At 35.0% G+C, this 18667-nt stretch overlaps 2 protein-coding genes across 7 annotated transcripts in view; both read right to left on the minus strand.

The window, feature by feature from the left end:
- LOC133519992 (uncharacterized) overlaps positions 1 to 18667 on the minus strand; it is a 270730-nt gene that overhangs the window by 41796 nt on the left and 210267 nt on the right. The gene's annotated exons all lie outside the window — the stretch shown is intronic.
- On the minus strand, positions 14605 to 18587 carry LOC133519991 (uncharacterized). Its single transcript, XM_061854215.1, has 2 exons — positions 18122 to 18587; positions 14605 to 17682 (listed from the first exon to the last, which is right to left on the minus strand). The coding sequence occupies exon 2, from the start codon at positions 17600 to 17602 to the stop codon at positions 16793 to 16795; it is 810 nt and encodes a 269-aa protein (XP_061710199.1). The 5' UTR covers positions 17603 to 17682; positions 18122 to 18587; the 3' UTR covers positions 14605 to 16792.

Here is an 18667-nt window from a genome sequence, read left to right on the forward strand (position 1 = left end):
AACGATTGTTTATAGGAACAAATACTTACTAAAAAGATTGACGTATTTAAGTAAGTAATAACAATGTTTAACTACGACGTCAATTGACGCATTAATGTTCGATGTTATTTGTAATTGAATGTATTTATCAAACAACAATATTTAACTAAGCCTGTAAATACCTAAATTGTTCATAACAACAATTTAAAACTAACTAACGGCAACGTAAATTTGAAGATCCCTATTTTAAAAGTAGGAACGTTTATGGTAGCAACAGCGAGAAAACTGAGGGATGCAAATTAACTCATTTACATGTCTTTCTATGGAGAGCTCCCTTTCAAGTTAGAGGGCCTATTTACCTGATATAAACTTTTTTTTCTTTTCGAACTCTTGTCGTATTATTATTTTACATTCAATTGCTGATTGTCTAGATATTGGATTTAAATATTAAGCTGCGGCATTGACATTACATCGACAAGGTCAGCTCAACTCATTGAAACAACACAGTTTCAAGGACTGACACTGGTTTTTATATAAGACTAGTGGACACCATGGTAGATATGCATCTCGGACGTGTTAGTATTTATGAGATCCGGTCTGTTGATTTACAGCAAGGACGCTGCTACCTGAAAAACTTTACGTTTGGTGCTTTATCAACTTCTTACTGACCCTAGGGATCTCAGATATGAAAAATTACTCCGAATGGTGAAAAAGGTATAAAATTTTCTTTTTTCTTTCAAAAGTGAAAGTTTAGACTTTTACAGAAATGTTTATTCCATTCATATTTATGATAATGTATTAAGCGTAATGTAAAAATTAAAACAAAAATATTACTTTGCTGATCCGTGAAAAGATAACGTGGTAGTCAATCAGTACCAAACTCAACTTATTGTTGTTGTTGTCTTTGAGTTTTGTACTTGGTGGTGGTTTGTTATATTTATTGGCGTGTTTATTTTTGTGGTGGGAGGGTGGGAATATTAATTTCATGCAAAAATACGCAAGTAAGTAGGTATAACGGGTTGGCACTGATTGACTAGCACGTTATCTTTTCATGGATTAGCAATATATTATTATTTGTATAGATTTCCGCAAAGTAACGCCTGATCCTATTCATTATTTCTCAAGGGAGGTTAATCACCGACTTTTGTGAATATTATATTGCTAATAATATATAACTTTTACATTCTCCATTTATATGTATTCTCCAATAAATTTTAGTTCCTAATTTTCTTTTCCATGTTCTTAGTAAAAATTAAAAGAGAAAATGGTAAATATAAATAAAATGAGATTCATAAGATTATTTCCATATTGTAAAAGGAAAAAAAGGAAATTGTTAAAGGAAAAAGAGGAAAACTTAGTACATTTGTTTAGAGAAATGGCAATACGGATTGAACCTAACGGGCAAGCTCAAAGTAGTTCACTACCAGCAACCTAGGTTACTTATTTGGACGCAAGTAAGCAGAGATTATAAATATAGAAAATTGCGGGGTTAAGAACGTATCAAGCCGTTAATAATTCTAGTATTTGGTGTATACAAGTTTGGGATATTTATTGGTAGGTAGGTATGGATAAAACTCGACTGTGATTTACATGTTATTCACATCGAAACGATATAGCTGCACAATTTGTTGTAATTTGGCAATTACAAATATTCGTATTCGTGTCTGTCTGTTTGACCGCAATAAACACAAAAACTATTGAACGGATTTTCATGCGGATTTCACCTAATACAATGATTCTTGAGGAATGTTTAAGTGTATACTTTGTTAAAGTATACCCGTGCAAAGCCGGAGCGGGTCACTAGTGTAGGTAAGTATAAGTAGTACCTGCATACTAAGAGATTCCTGAAACGTTAACATGGTCAGAATCTCATATGAAATTGCTCCATTTGGAATATCACCCTTCAAGAATTCGGCCGCAACTGTTCACAGGAGGTATGAGATTTGTGGTGGGTAATACCCAGCGGAGACAACTCAAATTGGATTGCCTGTCTAACTAAAAAGTATTCCCGTTTTGACCGCTAGAAACGCCTATATTATTCTTCTCCACTAACTTTAAAGAGGAGTATGCCACATGCCGAATAAGTGATATTTTTGCTATGTATTTTCATCGTAATTAATTGTATTGAAGCAATAAGGCCAATATTTCATATACCTACCTTATAAATTAACATAAATATTACACGAAATTAAAACTAAATACTATTTTGGCGACGGTGTGGCTCCATTGAAACGAAAGTGGAGGACCCGGACATTATTGAAAATATTTTGACACACTTCGTTGTATATCGACCACAGCTATGCCCCTATGTTTGATATTGATCGATTTTTTTAATTATTATAAGAGTAGAGCGTTTAAAAATTTGTACGAGAACTCTTTTTCGCTCCAAAATTTTACAATAACCAAAAAATCGACCAAAGTTAAACGTAGGGACATAGCTGTTATTAATTAATACACATTGATAGTCCGGTCTGGCATAGTGGGTAGTGACCCTGTCTACGAAGCTAATGGTCCCAGGTTCAAATCCTGGTAAGGGCATTTATTCGTGTGATGAGCATATTTGTTCCTGAGTCATGGGTGTTTCCTATGTATGTAAGTATTTATAAATATTTATATATTATATATATCGTTGTCTAAGTACCCACAACACAAGCTTTATTGAGCTTACTGTGGGACTTAGTCAATTTGTGTAATAATGTTCTACAATATTTATTTATTTAGATTTATTAAATTATGTTAAAACATTTTTCATAATGTCAATATCCAGAGAGGAAAATGGGGACTACGTTTGTATGGAGAAGCAGCCGTCCCCTTTCCTCTTAAATCGTTTGTTTTTGTGTAGGATTCGGCAGTTTTGCCCCGGAACCTCTGAAACACGACACCCTTCGGCAAGAATTCATCGCCCTCGATGGTCCCTTGCGGCGGTCGTGGCACGCGTACCACAAAAGAGTTGATGCTACGAAGTACTAAAAGTACCGAACTAGCCACACATGGAAACACTTTTACAGAATTTATACTTTAAGAATGGCTCAACGTTCTTTGTCAATTGCGCAACTATGTGCGATCACACAGTTTTTAAATATTTATAACGTAAATATCCGATAACGTGTCAGTCTCGTCTACTTTCCATCAAAATTAAGAAATGATGAAATCGAAGCAAGGAAGAGATAAACACAAGTGCATATTTATACATAGTAAGTCCTTTCAAAAACAGCATAAGTATTCATGAGCCTTTTCATCAAATCCGTCGACAAACATGGAAGACAACTGTAGTTTAAACTTCATTACATAACAATACAAACGACTCATATCCAATTTAACAAAGAGTTATCGAAACGAAATAGTTTTGGACAACCGACGAGATTGAAAAATAAATTGACTCAACTACACGAATAGACACAGACGTGTACATACACAAACCAAAGAAAGGTCGGAAAACTATCGCCTAATCTTTCGATTTTTGCATGTCTTAAGGGTCAATGGACTAGTTCTAAAGGCAGCGTGTCTAATACGTTTGGTAACTAAATCTACTTCTAAAAGCCACTTAACTAAGTACCTATTAACTTGCTTCAGGCAGGGTCTGACTCACTCGCCCGCCAAAGTATCTTAGTAGGTACCTATAGTATGAATTTTAATAAATGATTTTTGCAGCTGGGCCCTAATCTGGTAAAAAAAGCCTTTTCACGTCAGCGGCTCGAACAAGGGTAATTTTCTGCTTTAAAACAGTGAGAAAAATCGCATTTTGCTCACTGAGTGAGACAAAATAACATTCAAGTGACCTTTATATTCGAATGTCATTTCAATGTGAGGGTCCTAATACAAGTTCGAAATATTTGGATTCTATTCTTTGTCCCTTTCACGTCATTAGCAAAAAAATACAACAAAAGTGCAAATGCAGTTTTTAAATTATAATATACCCCCGAAATAAGTCAGTCCGCATCATTCCAACACACCCTACGAGTCTTCATTCGTAATAATGAATTAAAGAAATAAAAGCTTAAAATTTAATAATAACACCATATTTTACGTATTTCATTATAGGTACAATCAAAACAATGTACCTACTTAAAAAAATACGCAATTGTTACGCAAAGTAAATAATTCTAATTTTAACGATCTTTACTATAAGTTGCCAAATAGTTGTATCCGCAATTACATTACCCAAACTCGTTATCTCCAAATGAGCTGTTACATAAATCTGAACCTTAATACTATTATGATAGTAGCTTTTTAACTACATCGTTGCTTTGGCGCGCCTAAGACGCCTCTCCATAAAATAAACAAAATTCATACCATTATGCGAAAATATTCATTTTGTCCATCACTTCATCCTGGGCACTTTTGTGTCACAAATAGAGTGTGGACGTTTAAGTACTTCCAATTTACAGTGTTCAAGTAGATCACAAATTCACCGCTGAGCTAGGGTAGTAGCGCTACGTCGTCGTTGCCGATATCATAGGTTTCCCGGTATGTAAAGGAAATGCTTCGTAGAGGCAAAACGACAACGTGTCGTGATTAGCGCTGAATATGTTAAATATCTAAAACTGTGGTACTAAGATATTTGTGAAAAATCTGCATTGCATATGCTTTTTTGCGAAGTAATTCGGAATAATAGTGTGGTTTTCCCAATCTGTGTGGGAACTGGTAGAGTTTAAACCCTCTTGTACAATGAGTGGAGGCCTGTGCCCAGCGTGGGTCGTATCTTTTACAGGGCTAGAATGGGCACTAACATATCTAACCTTAAGCTTATTTGAAATTGCAAACATAAGAGAACGTCACCATTGCAAATTGAAGGTATTTTTAATCGTTGCACGACTCGGTGAATCGGTGGCATTTTATAATAACCTATACTTATTTCATATAAGGAGCAACGGTAAAATGAGGTAGGTATTAAAATATTATAAATAATTTGAATAGCCAGACTCATATTCTTGCTCTTCCCTCATCTACTTCAAAATTTTATAATAGCTCTTTTACCTTCCGGGCTGTTCGGTTGTGGAATGGTTTGCCAGTAGAATTAAGATTACCTAAATGTCTCGTCATTTTCAAAAATCAGTTGAAACTGTACTTTCTATCTCTGCCTTAAGTTGCCATTTGATATATTGTATATATGTAAGTATAAATATATATTATATTATATATTTATTAGTGTATTAAGTATTGTGTTAATACTTATATAAATAGTATGTAGTATGTGTGTTTGTGTTTAATAGTCTCCATTTTTAGCTCCTTGCACTACCTGGCCGCGTAGCCAACGTGTCTACTGTTCACGCTCCGTGGCGAACGAAACGCAACTGTCACAGTCGCACTTATATGGAAGAGTGATGGAGAGAGATGACTACGCTACGCTACAGAGCGTTAACGATTGTAACGTTGGCTACGCGGCCTGTTGACTTTTGTATGAGTTCTACATTTCCTGCTATCTAAAGGTTGTCTGGAAGAGATTGCTTTTTAGCGATAAGACCGCCTGTTGTTACCTGGGCCTATTTTCCTTTAAAATTTATTTGTGGTTTTACAATATGTTTGTAAAATGTATAATTGTTGGTGCAAAAAAGAATATTAAATTTATTTACTTACTTACTAATAGCCATAGTCTCGTAAATGGATAAGCTTATACACTGTTGCGTGCTTTCCTGCTTCCCCTGCGTGGCAGGCGTCTTGTGATAAGGCTTTACTATGTCACTACGGCGATTTATCGCAGCGTTTGGTATGCTTAACGATCCTTCTATATATTTTAAGTCGAAGATAGGTCGGAATGTCGTGTCGAGTAGAAATAAAACTTGGCCATAAAAGGCTGTTATCAAATGATGGGAAGCCGGTTATCTGATCCATCTTTTTGTTCAAAGCCCCAAAGGAACTAGCTTTTGGAAAGGCTATTTTGAGAATTATTCTAATTGGTGCGCCGGCTTTAAATTAAGTATAAGTATTACGTTATTTCGTAAAATAAGTATTAATTGCCTGATATTTAATCGTTGCCTTAGGTTACGAAGTAACGCGTGTAGACCGAAATATTAGCGCTAATAAGAACAGTATTATGTGTAATAAGGGTGTTATGTATTGAAGATGATCATGCTTCATTTTAGGTATTAATTTGAGTTTTATTTTATTCACGCAACCATCGTTTTTAAATTAAATAACTATTTTACGAATTTTATTTACATAAAAGGTAGAATTCCTCTATGATTATAAGAAGCGAATTCCGTGACTGTACCTTCGGCTACGCTCAGCTCAAGCTAATAACAAAATTGCCCCCTTAACGGGGTTAAAAATCGGTTGAAAGTTTGAATGGGAAATGTTAAAATTTTAGAGTTATTTTTTTATGCATCTACGGGTTAAAAATGTGTTTTAAGGTGGTTTAGGAAATACGAGTATGTAGGTAATTATAATATAAAGAAAGAGATCTGGATTTACGGCCAAGTGCATGGGTTTTTTAAATATTATCACAAACCAAAATATATACATATTTTTACATTTAGTTATTAATCTCTTAACAGGATTAATCCGTGACAACAAACGCAAGTTCAACAGTGTTTAATAAATTATACAACTTACATCATTAAAATAAGCCTGTTCAAGTCGCTGCCTGGTTTTGTTGGCTTTGCTATATTCTGGAAGACTGGACTGCCGCCGCACGCGCAGCCTCTGTTCCCTCTCCATAGTCATCAAATCCGACTTCTGAGACAGCACCAAGTAATGCAACCGGTGCACTAGATCCATCTTGATACAATCTATATTGGAGTTATGCACGAAAATCCCGGCAAATCACTGTAGGTCGAGGTTGAGCGAAGGTTAAAGTTACACCGAGTTAATTACCTACTTCGGGTTGTTATGAAGTCAAGTGTCTGTTAAACGAACAAACGAAAGGCAGAACATTAAAAATATGGCCCGGCGGAATCGGTAGTTACAAAAACACATAAATTCACCGTAGTTGATTTCACTTTACAGTTAAAATATATTGTCTAAATTATAGAAATTGTCAGAGAATACTTTCATTTATTTTAAACTCTTGAAAAAAATACATCTTTCGAAAGATATATTGTCTAAAGTCAAAGATGAAAAGCACAACTTACTCAAATGGAACTGAAAAAACTATAACGACCACGAAATTACATTTTAACACTATTAAATACCGCCTTAAATTATCCTATTTTTTTCTAGTATAACAAACGCATATAAACATGAGTTCACGAATGTGTTATACTCGTACACAAAAGGAAAAGGACGTATGGTTTTCCGTTTTCCGTAGCAGTGCGTTGTATAAGGCGGGCGGAACGTGACTGAGGCTAGGCCTTGGGTTACAATCGCTCGAACGTTTGATTCAGGCGATTCAACGTAACCATTGACCTCTCAAGCCATGATAGTCGCTATCTATCATGTGATCGGAGATCACAATTATACTGGTTAGATTTAGGAGATCGCTTGCCTTATAACAGCCTAGGGCGGATAGAAGCGTGTCTCGAGTCTCGTGGCGTCGCGCGGCAACCGCTGGCAAACATCTCAACATGAATACTAAGTCAGAATTCGCCATAACTTTGAATATTAAATATGTACCTATATTTGTATGTATTTACGTTTAAAAAACAACTTGAATACCTGCTTACTAATCAATATAGTTCTTACAACAAAAAGTGACATACAATACGTTTACAATACGTTTTGTAATAGTCATATTAGCAAAGTAACATTTGCTTCTGAAAGTTGGCAACATTCGTGCTAATAAGAAAATGGAAATGCGCAGATTAGATATAATATAAATTTACATCAAATTTATTAATTGTTTTTCTATATATCAAATTAAGTATCTAAATAAAATATGTTTAAAGAAATTTGTAAATAGGTACATACGGCCCGATTCGAAAAATGACATATGATAACGATAAGTTCTGGTTTAGGTAAGTTCTCATTTAGGTATCGTTTGTATGTCGTATAATTGGCAGAAGCAGCTCGATCCGGCAACCAATGTCTCTTTGACGTTAGAAATATCGTAGATAGATCTTATTGGAATCAGAGCGGAATCGAAATAAACGTCAATTTTGACATGTCGTTTAGTTATCGATCTTTCCAAGATCTTAAACGTGTCTTAATCATTCTTCGAATCGGGCCGATTACTAGTGTTGGATGTTTCAGTAAGCTACATTTGGAATAATTTGGCCCATTTAAAAAAATCGGCCCAGAGCATGTCGGGCCATGCTAAGTGTAGGGTTCCATAGGTACCATTCTTTCAGAATAGTCTAAAAGTACTTTTGAGCTTCGCAGCTTTTTACTAAAAAGAGAAGACTTTTAGCAATAACTCAAAAACGGCTGGACCAATCATGTACGGTATAGTTTTCATTGAAAGTCTTTATTAAGGTTTACATTCATTATATTTTTCATATTTTTGGACCCATGGCTCAAGAGGTAGGCGGGTCATTTTTTTTCCTTTCGGAGCGGTTATTTGCGAAAATAAACAATTTTTCAGAAACTGGTTGTTGGAGACCCTTATTCATTTTGATTGACCTATCCAACGATATCCCACATTATTGAGATAAAACGAAAACACAACTTCAAAACATGTATCAGGTACCATAAAAAATTACAGGGTTTATTTTGCGACTTTTTCGGCTTTATTGATTTATACATGCCAAATTTCAGCTTTCTAGTGCAAACAGCGTGATTGTTAGCAAAGCCTCGGACAGAAAGACAGACGGACATGGCGAAACTATAAGGGTTCTTAGTTAACTACGGAACCCTAAAAATGGCTATTTGTTTTCACAAGTATTCCTTCTTAACGAATCGAATTTGCTTCCCGTCCCATTTCCTACAGATCGAGTAGATGTAAGTCGTATAACATCTCATTTCAAGCTGAAATCGCAGATCTCAATAGCTTGGTGAAAAATAAACATACGGAAATTAAATGAAGACACCTTCAGGCACTGGACGTCTGAAAATATCGATAGGAACAAAGTCCCAAACATATGTGACCTTATTGCCCATATATTAAGGTGTATAATATTAGGTGCATATTTTTGATATTTTCATAATTATATGTGATCGTACGAGAATCGATCGTGAAGCCTGCTTGTTATATCAATCAAGGCATTTATTACTTACTTATTGATATTGATAGAATCATGGCATTTTTTTTATATATTTACTGAGATTTATGCGTGTTTGGACTATTAGGAAATATGGCGATGTATACAAATATCCACTTCAATAATTTCGTCCCTGTATAGTTTTGACTAAGTATAAAAATGTACACAAAAAAACTGAAGCTCGTAAAAGTTGAGTCTCGCAATAAAAGGAATAATAGTATTTTTTCTGCTCAATTTCCTGTAACATCAATAAATATTACTAATTATTCCGATAGGTATGCAATTTTCTATAGTCGAAAATATAAATGTAGCTTTTAAATTTGGCCAAGGCTGTATATTATTATGATCCTGGTAAGTAAAGAAAATAGACATGTTTATACATCGTCGTTTTTAGGGTTCCGTGGCCAAATGGCAAAAAACGGAACCCTTATAGATTCGTCATGTCCGTCTGTCTGTCCGATTATGTCACAGCCACTTTTTTCCGAAACTATAAGAGCTATACTATTCAAACTTGGTAAGTAGATGTATTCTATGAACCGCATTAAGATTTTTACACAAAAATAGAAAAAAACAATAAATTTTGGGGGTTCCCCATACTTAGAACTGAAACTCAAAAAATTTTTTTTCATCAAACCACATGGTGTATCTATGGATAGGTCTTCAAAAATTATATGGAGGTTTTAATATCATTTTTTTACTAAGCTGAATAGTTTGCGCGAGAGACAATTCCAAAGTGGTAAAATGTGTCCCCCCCCTGTAACGTCGAAAATAAGAGAATGATAAAACTAAAAAAAACATATGATGTACATTACCATGCAAATTTTCACCGAGAATTGGTTTGAACGAGATCTAGTAAGTAGTTTTTTTAATACGTCATAAATGGTACGTACCCTTCATGGGCGAGGTTTTTACAATAGTCCTACCCAATGCCTATTGCGACCAGTTCATGGGTGTCTATTGTTGCCCTGTGAACGGGTTCCAGCAGAAGTTCTACATCTCTCTAAGTGGCCTCTACGTGTTAGATCTATATCCCCACGCAAGCCTATCAAAAGACCGGAATTTATAGGCCCGTAAAATCCAAGGAGATACAAAGTATCGTAAAATGTTATAGTATATGAGTATTTTTTCACACCTCTGAAATAATTCTCATTTTTTATTATTACCCGTTATAATTATAAGCTTTAAAAAAACATTATTTTAGATGACTCGTAGAAAAAGTATTTACATAAGTGATATAATCAACCTTTTCAATCTCGTACCTTACTTAGGCAACTCTGCAAGCTTCGTTGCCTAAACACGGTACTCGACTGAAAGCTCTCTATTATATCACGATTGTATAAAATCCTATTATCTGACAGATAGTTTTAACTGATTCCTGTGATGATTCTGAAATAGTAACCTCAACCTGAAATCTTCCTGTCTTGACGATTTATCTGCTGTCTGAACTCAGAAGAATTATATGCCTTAACCTAAAAAACTTGGAGCCTATAATTACTAATTTATAGCTGTCCTGGGTGCGTAGCCAACATGCCAATCGTTTAACAAGTCTCCGTAGCGAACAAAACGCAACTGTCACTATGGGACTAATATGGAGGAGTGATAGAGAGAGATGACTACGCTACGTTACGTAGTGTTAACGATTGGCATCTTGTCTACGCAGTCCCAGTCCACTTATTTATTTACCTACCTGTAAAACTTTTAACAAATAAATTGCTTTCGATTTTTCTCGCCTCATAAGTAATTGCGTGAGGTAATGGATAAAATGTCTCCGTACGGAATGATGGATGCTACGCTTCAAGGTGAGCGCGACGTAATCAAGAAACTTTGTTAACCTATAACCGCTCAGATACCTATTATCAAATACCATTCGATTTAAAATTTTAATATTGACAAATCAAATTGCATTTATTGCAAATTGTATCTTAGCAAGTTTTGACGCGTTGGACGGTTAGAGGAGGTTGAAGCATTAGTACCACATAGGCGGCAACCAAACATATACAGCCCGCTCCCTCTTTGGCCCTCCAGACTCTCCAGAGAGGTGTATTGATTGCCTTTTTCCACCCAACACAAGAGAGAATATCGAATGTTTTCCGAGTGAGTACTGTAAAAAGGCTCAAAAGGAAAGATACCTCTTGTTGGCTATACAGTACAATCATTTCATTAAAAGTACAACTGTTGTACTCGTATTGGCGACAATTTTTAGTATCGGCCAGACGTCTTGTTTCTCGGAAAAATCTCAACACCGCGAACTAGGATTTTCAACACACGGTACAGCGACATCTAGCAGGCAATTTGACAACTTTAATTAACTTCTTGCAAATAAAACTAAGAAATATGTATATACATAGCATAGGTTGGACAGGTACTATAGGTACCGTTTAGTCACCAATTTAATAGTTTTTTTGTAATTTTACCCGACTACGGCTAAGAAAAAGGAAGGTTTATTGATTTTAGTGGGCACTTACTGGTTTAATTTTAATTTAGGTAAATTTGTGACAACATTATTCACCATATTAACGCGACGAAAATTCTAACGGTATAAAATAAAATATCCAACAAAAACAAACAAAATATTCGAATATTTATCATTCAAGATTAACATTTAAAAGTCAATTCTACCAGCTAACATAAGGAAACAAGTCAAAATTTGCATCAGATTACTTTGGCACACATATAGTAACTTTCTCACCCCTTTTTAAACCACCAAGAAAGCCTTTACCAGCTGGTGTGGTGAGATAGTACATTACTATACAAAAGCGAAAAATAGGAAATTGGAAACGAGTGGCGATAAATTAAAACACGACCGAAGGGAGTGTTTTAAATCGACACGAGTCGAGTTGCGAATTACCTATTCGCACATGTATCGTACAACGTTTTACACTACATATGGCCCTTTAAATGTTCGGCACAGTAACGTAATATGCTAATTTTCGCACTAGTGCAAGACAGTAGTACCATATATATATATATATATATATATAATGAGCCTATTGTGTCCCACTGCTGGGCAAAGGCCTCCCCCTCTTACCATAGTATAGTACCATATGTACTGTAAAATAATAAAAAGCTCCACATAATATAAAAGGTAAATAATGGATTTTCCAATCTTTCCAGAGTATATCTAAGCTATTAACTACTCTGTCGAGCAGCCTTTTACAGTTCGTTGGATAATTCACACTTATTGAACTAAACTGATAAGAATAACCTATCTGTATAAAGACTAGATACTCATTACGCGGGCTGGTTTCTATAGGTAAGTAACAGGTTTCTTTTGTATAATTTATAGTATCTGGCTTTTTCTCGACTTTTTGTCACAGCTTATGGGAGCCTGGGGTCCGCATGGCAACTTATCCCGAGAATTGATATAGGCACTAATTTTTACGAATGCGACTGCCATCTGACCTTCCAATCCAGAGGGGAAACTAGGCCTTATTGGGATTAATCCGGTTTCCTCGCGATGTTTTCCTTCACTGCGACTGGTAAATATCAAATTATATCTTTGCATAAGTTCCGAAATACCTATTGATATATACGAGACAGGCTTTGAACCCGTGACCTGCGGAGTGAAAGTCGCACGCCCTGACCGCTAGGTTACCAACGATCTTTAGGGTTCCGTAGTCAACTAGGAACCCTATAAAGCGTTATTGACAACCTATTTTACTCGCCATGTCCGTCTGTCTGTATTTACGAGGCTTTGCTCCATGATCGTTAGTGCTAGAACGCTGAAATTTGGCATGGATATTATAACTATTTAAAAAAATATATTTTTGTGGTTTGCTATTTAACGGTCAGTTATGCTAGGCCCGCTGGGCTACCATGGAATCATATTAAAATGACGAATATAGATGCTAAGGAAAAAAGTGACAGCACTCCAGAGGCGGAGGCCGGATTCGAGCTATTTTGCGTCTAACGCCCAGAGGGCCTACCACGAACCACGTTTGACGTGTTGCCTCCCTGTCACACTTACGTACGAATTTACAAGTGCGACAGAGAAGCAACACGTTGAACGTGGTTCGCGGTAGGCCCTCTAGGCTACCCCATACCCATTTCTCTACTAAATGCCATCTTAGAAAGACTAGGCGTCTTTGACCTACTCTAAGAGCTCGTAGTATGTGCTTGCACCTCTTATATGAATCCCTTACGAGATTACACAACATATCGAGAGATGGTGCTGGCATGTAGGTAGGTACTTATAGGAACAAATAAAATTATTTTATAATTTAGGTATATATACATATATTGTGTGTTAATATAAATCAAAAATAATTTGATTTGTTTCCAAAGTTGTATATATGTTTGTTAAGGTACTTTGACATAGTTCTATGGTTTGCAAGGAATGCAAGGATTCCATTTAATTTACGAAAAATTTAACTAGGTTCTAACCAAGCTAACTCTATTTTGCAATAACAAAGTGGAAGTGTCACTATGAATGTCAAATATCTATAAAAATATGTATTTAAAAGTATTACAGTGAAACCTCGCTAATACGAACCGAATGCTAGTACCCTTCCCTTCAAAGCCCAAAAAGTTCGTGGTAGGACTGGTAGGTATTCAAATAAAATTAACCGCATTAAGACGAAGCAACAAACGATGATTCCCTTCACAGCAATCCAGTACAAATTCACTCCCATAAGTAAATATAAATATTAAATAAATAAATAATTTGACTTTTATAACTCGAAAAAATAGACGTATTCTTATATTACCTCTATACTCGTTAATAGGTATGTATGTGGAAATTATTTATCAACAAACCTCTGTAACTCGAAGAAAACTACCTAAGACCTTACATTTAATACGAAATTTTCATTCATTTTATCTCTGTGACTCAAAACCTCTTTAAGACGAATAAAAACTAATAAGAACCCCCCCATGTCTAAACTATGAAACAAAAACTCCTTGCCACGAACTTTTTGTCGTTTTCCTTCAGATTCATGCCAGAGTTAGACCAAGCTAAGTTGGACGCGATTTGATAGCCCAGACTGTGTAAGTGTTATTTAAACTTCATAATTTCATAGAAGTTTAAGATAACACTTGTAGTCTGGGCTTTCAAAATCACTGCCAACTTAGCTTGGTCTAACTCTATCGAGGTTCCACTGACATCCAGGCCACGCAGCCAGCTGATGGCGTTAGGTGTCAGATTAAAATAGAATATGTTTATTGTGTCACTAACACACTTTGTCACGTCAAAGTTTGTTTAAGTTGACGACAGTTTGGCCTAGTGGGTAGTGACCCTGCCTATGAAACCGATGGTCCTGGGTTCGAATCCCGGTAAGGTCGTTTATTTGTGTGGTGAGCACAGATATATATTTAGTCTTGGGTCGTTGGTGGTTTCTATGTATATTACATATACTCGTATCGTTGGCTGAGTACAGTGAGTACCCACAACACAATAGCTTTTATGAAGCAATTTATGAGCTTACCGTGGGATTTAGTCAATCTGTGTAAGAATGTCCTATAATATTTATTTATTTATGAATTTTAAGTGGACGCAACTTAGATTGAGCCTACTGTCTCTGCTAGGTAAGTATGTTAAATAAAATAAATAATGTTGTTTAGTTCACAAAGTTTTATTTTTAAGGCAGAAATTCTTACCTTATAGGTACAATCTCGAATTTTAAAAATATGTATACCTAATATTAAACATAGAAACCGAGACTCAACTTAGTCATCGTTTCCGGCAAACAACAATCAGGTTTTGTAAATATGTAAATACTTTTCTTAATTGACAACTATATTAACACAATTTCATTACTTCTCTTATAACAGATATAGTTTCCTTTTCACTTTATTGTGCAGAAATGGGATCACAGAAAGTCCATTAATAACATTAAACTACCCCTTACACAATTTATGGACCGGGACATAAATTTTGTCAAAAATCTGCTTTTTTTTTTACTATTAATTACCCTACAACAATGATAGCATGAAAATCGTGGAAAACAATACACAAAAAAAAATAACCGTAACATGTAAAGTATCACCAAACGAAAAGTATAGATGACTTTTTCCTTTTCATATTAATACTAAGTCATAGTCACCTTTTAAGTCTTAATAGGAACAAAAGTGACAACTACAAAAAGTTTGTGTCATTGAAAAATTATTCATAGACAAAGGAATGATTGACATACACAGTGCAACGATATTAACATAGGCCTGCCATATAAAATCGAAGTTTGTCCGTTAAAGGGTTAATAATCTAGTTATCTTATGACAAAGCAAATATACATTGATTGAGAAAGTTGCGTCAAATCTAAGACAATTTCGTGCTTCGAATTTGACAGGTAAAGGTGATGGTGCTGTACAGCTCTATACATTTTGCGGTAAATCTGACTGTCAAAAGTGACCGAAAAATATATAAATAAAATTTTATTTATTCGTTAGCATACATGCTTTTTACAATAACAGGGTAGATGTCTCTTTTTAAGTATTCAGAGATACTTGTGATAAGAGACACCGCTATGGCGCAGTACAACGCCATCTGTTATGGATGTCAAACTAACTAGACTATACCTCTCTATTACAATCAACCCCCTTTATCACAAAGCGACCATATAACGCCATCTAGTTTAGCTCTGAAACCTGTGCCTGACACTGTCTTATAATTCCATCAACTATGCATATGGTGAAGCTTTACGTGTTTAGAAAATAAATATGACCAAAAAAATACATATAAGTAAGCAAAGCTTGTGCGTTGATAACTAAAATTTGTATGCACATAAAACTTAAGTAGCTGAAATTTCTGTAACAGCACAAGAAAAATAACAATTAGCACAATAAACTTGATATGTAAGAAGGCTTACAACATCCAGAAATATGCAATATCTAGTAAATATACTAACATCATTCCATAAGTTCAATATATAGCACTCAGACAAGTAGTTTTTTTAATGAAAATATGTAACAAATAAATTAAACGTGAGACATGCATGACATTTCATTAGATGTACTATGCCTTAAAAAATAAATATTCAGTTTCTGTACTTATGAGTTATTATTTTTGCAATTTTTTTAAGTGTTACTTAGGATGGTATCCCACCTATCCAATTTCTTGTTCCAATGTGTATATGCAACCCACCTTTTGCTTAATGAGAGAGGGAGATACAATGCACATTAGACAAAGAAATTGGACAAGTGGAATACCATTCTTATATCAGTGACAACTCCTTATCACTACTCATATGTACAAGTACATACCATGTATAAATAGTTACCTTAAAACTACAAAATAATAAGGAAATGGAAATGTGACTGAACACAATATGTTACAATATTTGTTGTGTATACAAGGTGAGTTCATTTATAACTTATTAAAACTCTGTGAAAAACTATTATATATTAAGAAAATTAGGCTTGTGCGAGTCACATTCAACAAATTCATTGGGATGTATGATCTTTGCTGGAAAGCAATTTACTTGAGCTAGTTGTTTGTTATTATTGCACTAGTTCAGTCAAAGTAACATTATTTTTGTTAAACATTCCTTGTTTAACCCATGAGCGCCCACACCCACTATTGGGTACCCACCATTTTTCAAATGCTAGGTTACAGAGTTAGAGTTACAGTAGAAAATCAAATCAAACGCCGTACCCCAGGTGTACCCAAGTGGGTACAATGGGCGGTAATGGGTTAAGTTAGTAAGTTTCTCTAAAACATTAATAATCAATTTCTTCAAACTCATTCATCATGTTAACTTAATTATACAAGGGTAACTCTTAAAATTAATTTTAAGATGCTATTGTTACTGTTCTAATATTTTATATTTACCATTCAACTTGGACAGTTGTCCTAACATGAGAACAGTATTAATTAAGTTTTCTGAGTAAATCCGTTGGTTGGTTTCCATTTTCCTTAACTTCTGAACCACATACTTCGAGAAGAATTCTAGATCATTTTCATTTCCTTGGGACCTGCCAACAGAGTCATCACTGCTGTGCTTGCGTTTTGTGCCTTTAGGACTGGTTTGAGTTGTTAATGAACGGGACTTCCTTTTAAACAAATCACTTGATTTGCTTTTAGTTGTAGCATCTTGCTCAGTAATTGCTTGGTTTAAGTCCTCGCCAAGATCATTTGCCTCTTCTTCATTAAGATGGATAGTCAAGTCATCAGGTACAGTCACCATTGGTACATGGTTATCAGAGAACAACGGGGAAGGGAGAAATGATACCCGTTTGCGTACCTTCACAGCAGAGTTCTTCGGTTTATCATTTAACCTTTCATGAGATGACACGGCTACTGTGTGCCTGCGATTTGAGCTTTCTTTTTTTGCATCTGGTTTGCGCATACGGTTGAGAGATTGTTTGCTGCTCCAAAAGTTAACTTTGATTTTCTGTTTGGGTTTCTTATCAACTGCTAGATTTTTTACTAAAACTTTTGGAAACATGTATCGAATACCATCATCAGGTTCTACATTTTCTTGTTTTTTGTTTGGCTTTATTGCAGCCTTGTTAGTATTATTAAAGAACTCTGTATTCAGCTTGTATCGCACGGTATCGTCGTCAGACTGGTAGCCATTGCTCCTGGATGCCAATTTAGAAGAACTTTGTTTCATTATGATGCTAGTGCTTCAAGGTTTCTTAGAGATGAAATACGTGGTTGTTTATATTAAAAGTTTGTTTAAGTTTTGTGTATCTGAAACATCAAAATAGACATTATTGAAGACACGTTCTGAGTGAAAAGGTTTTCCCGCCCAAATTACGCTAATGAATAAAATTAGCTAAAATTTACAGCGTTTTTGACAGAGAGAGATTATGACAACTGTTTAATTATCACAAATTAGGAAATTGACAATATTTAGATAAATATATTAATTAGAGCGGGACGTATTAGTGACTAATCAAGCGTTACGATAATATCGTTTGAGGTTATGCAGATAGTCACTGTAAACCAATAAGCGTGTAGATACACGTTACTAAAACATTAAAATCAATACTTCGCAATCTTTAGCATTATTTTTCAAAGTATTCCATCTATAAAATGACTCTATCCAACAAAAATATGTCTCGTCATCATACACTTCTCGTATCTTTAACAATTACATAATCAATATTTTTAATAAAGTAAAACATACCTGGTAATCTCTGCATTCTCATCCAATTAATTCACAATCACTGTATATTCCGGTAAAAGCTGAAATATTACAATTTCGTACACAAACACGAGTCCACAGTACATAGATAGCCTTCATGACGCAAAGTAGTTCCAAATTTATCCGCAAGTGGCAGGGTAAACGCGCGGGAAACGTTATGGTTGCGTTCGTAAAAATGTAGGCGCGATGAAGTATTATTAATTACAGATTAAATTGCGTTTGCGTAGGTAGGTAATGCAAAAAATAATATTTTTACAGTACATAATATGGTGCTACTTTACCGCACTAGTGCGAAAATTAGCATATTACGTTACTGTGTCGAACATTTAAAGGGCCATATGTACTGTAAAACGTTGTACGATACATGTGCGAATAGGTAATTCAAACTCGTGTCGATTTAAAACAATCCCTTCGGGCGTGTTTTAATTTATCGCCAATCGTTTCGAATTTCCTATTTTTAGCTCTTGTATCGTAATCGTACTATTCTCGTGTGTACCTACTGTTCTCTAATATGCTCGGAAATATTCA

The sequence above is a fragment of the Cydia pomonella genome, chromosome 7, assembly GCF_033807575.1.
Source record: "Cydia pomonella isolate Wapato2018A chromosome 7, ilCydPomo1, whole genome shotgun sequence".
Lineage (NCBI taxonomy): Eukaryota > Metazoa > Arthropoda > Insecta > Lepidoptera > Tortricidae > Cydia > Cydia pomonella.

What these genes read in the sequence shown, in the direction of transcription:
- LOC133519991 (XM_061854215.1), bottom strand. Translation starts at nt 17,602, where the DNA reads ATGAAACAAAGTTCTTCTAAATTGGCATCCAGGAGCAATGGCTACCAG.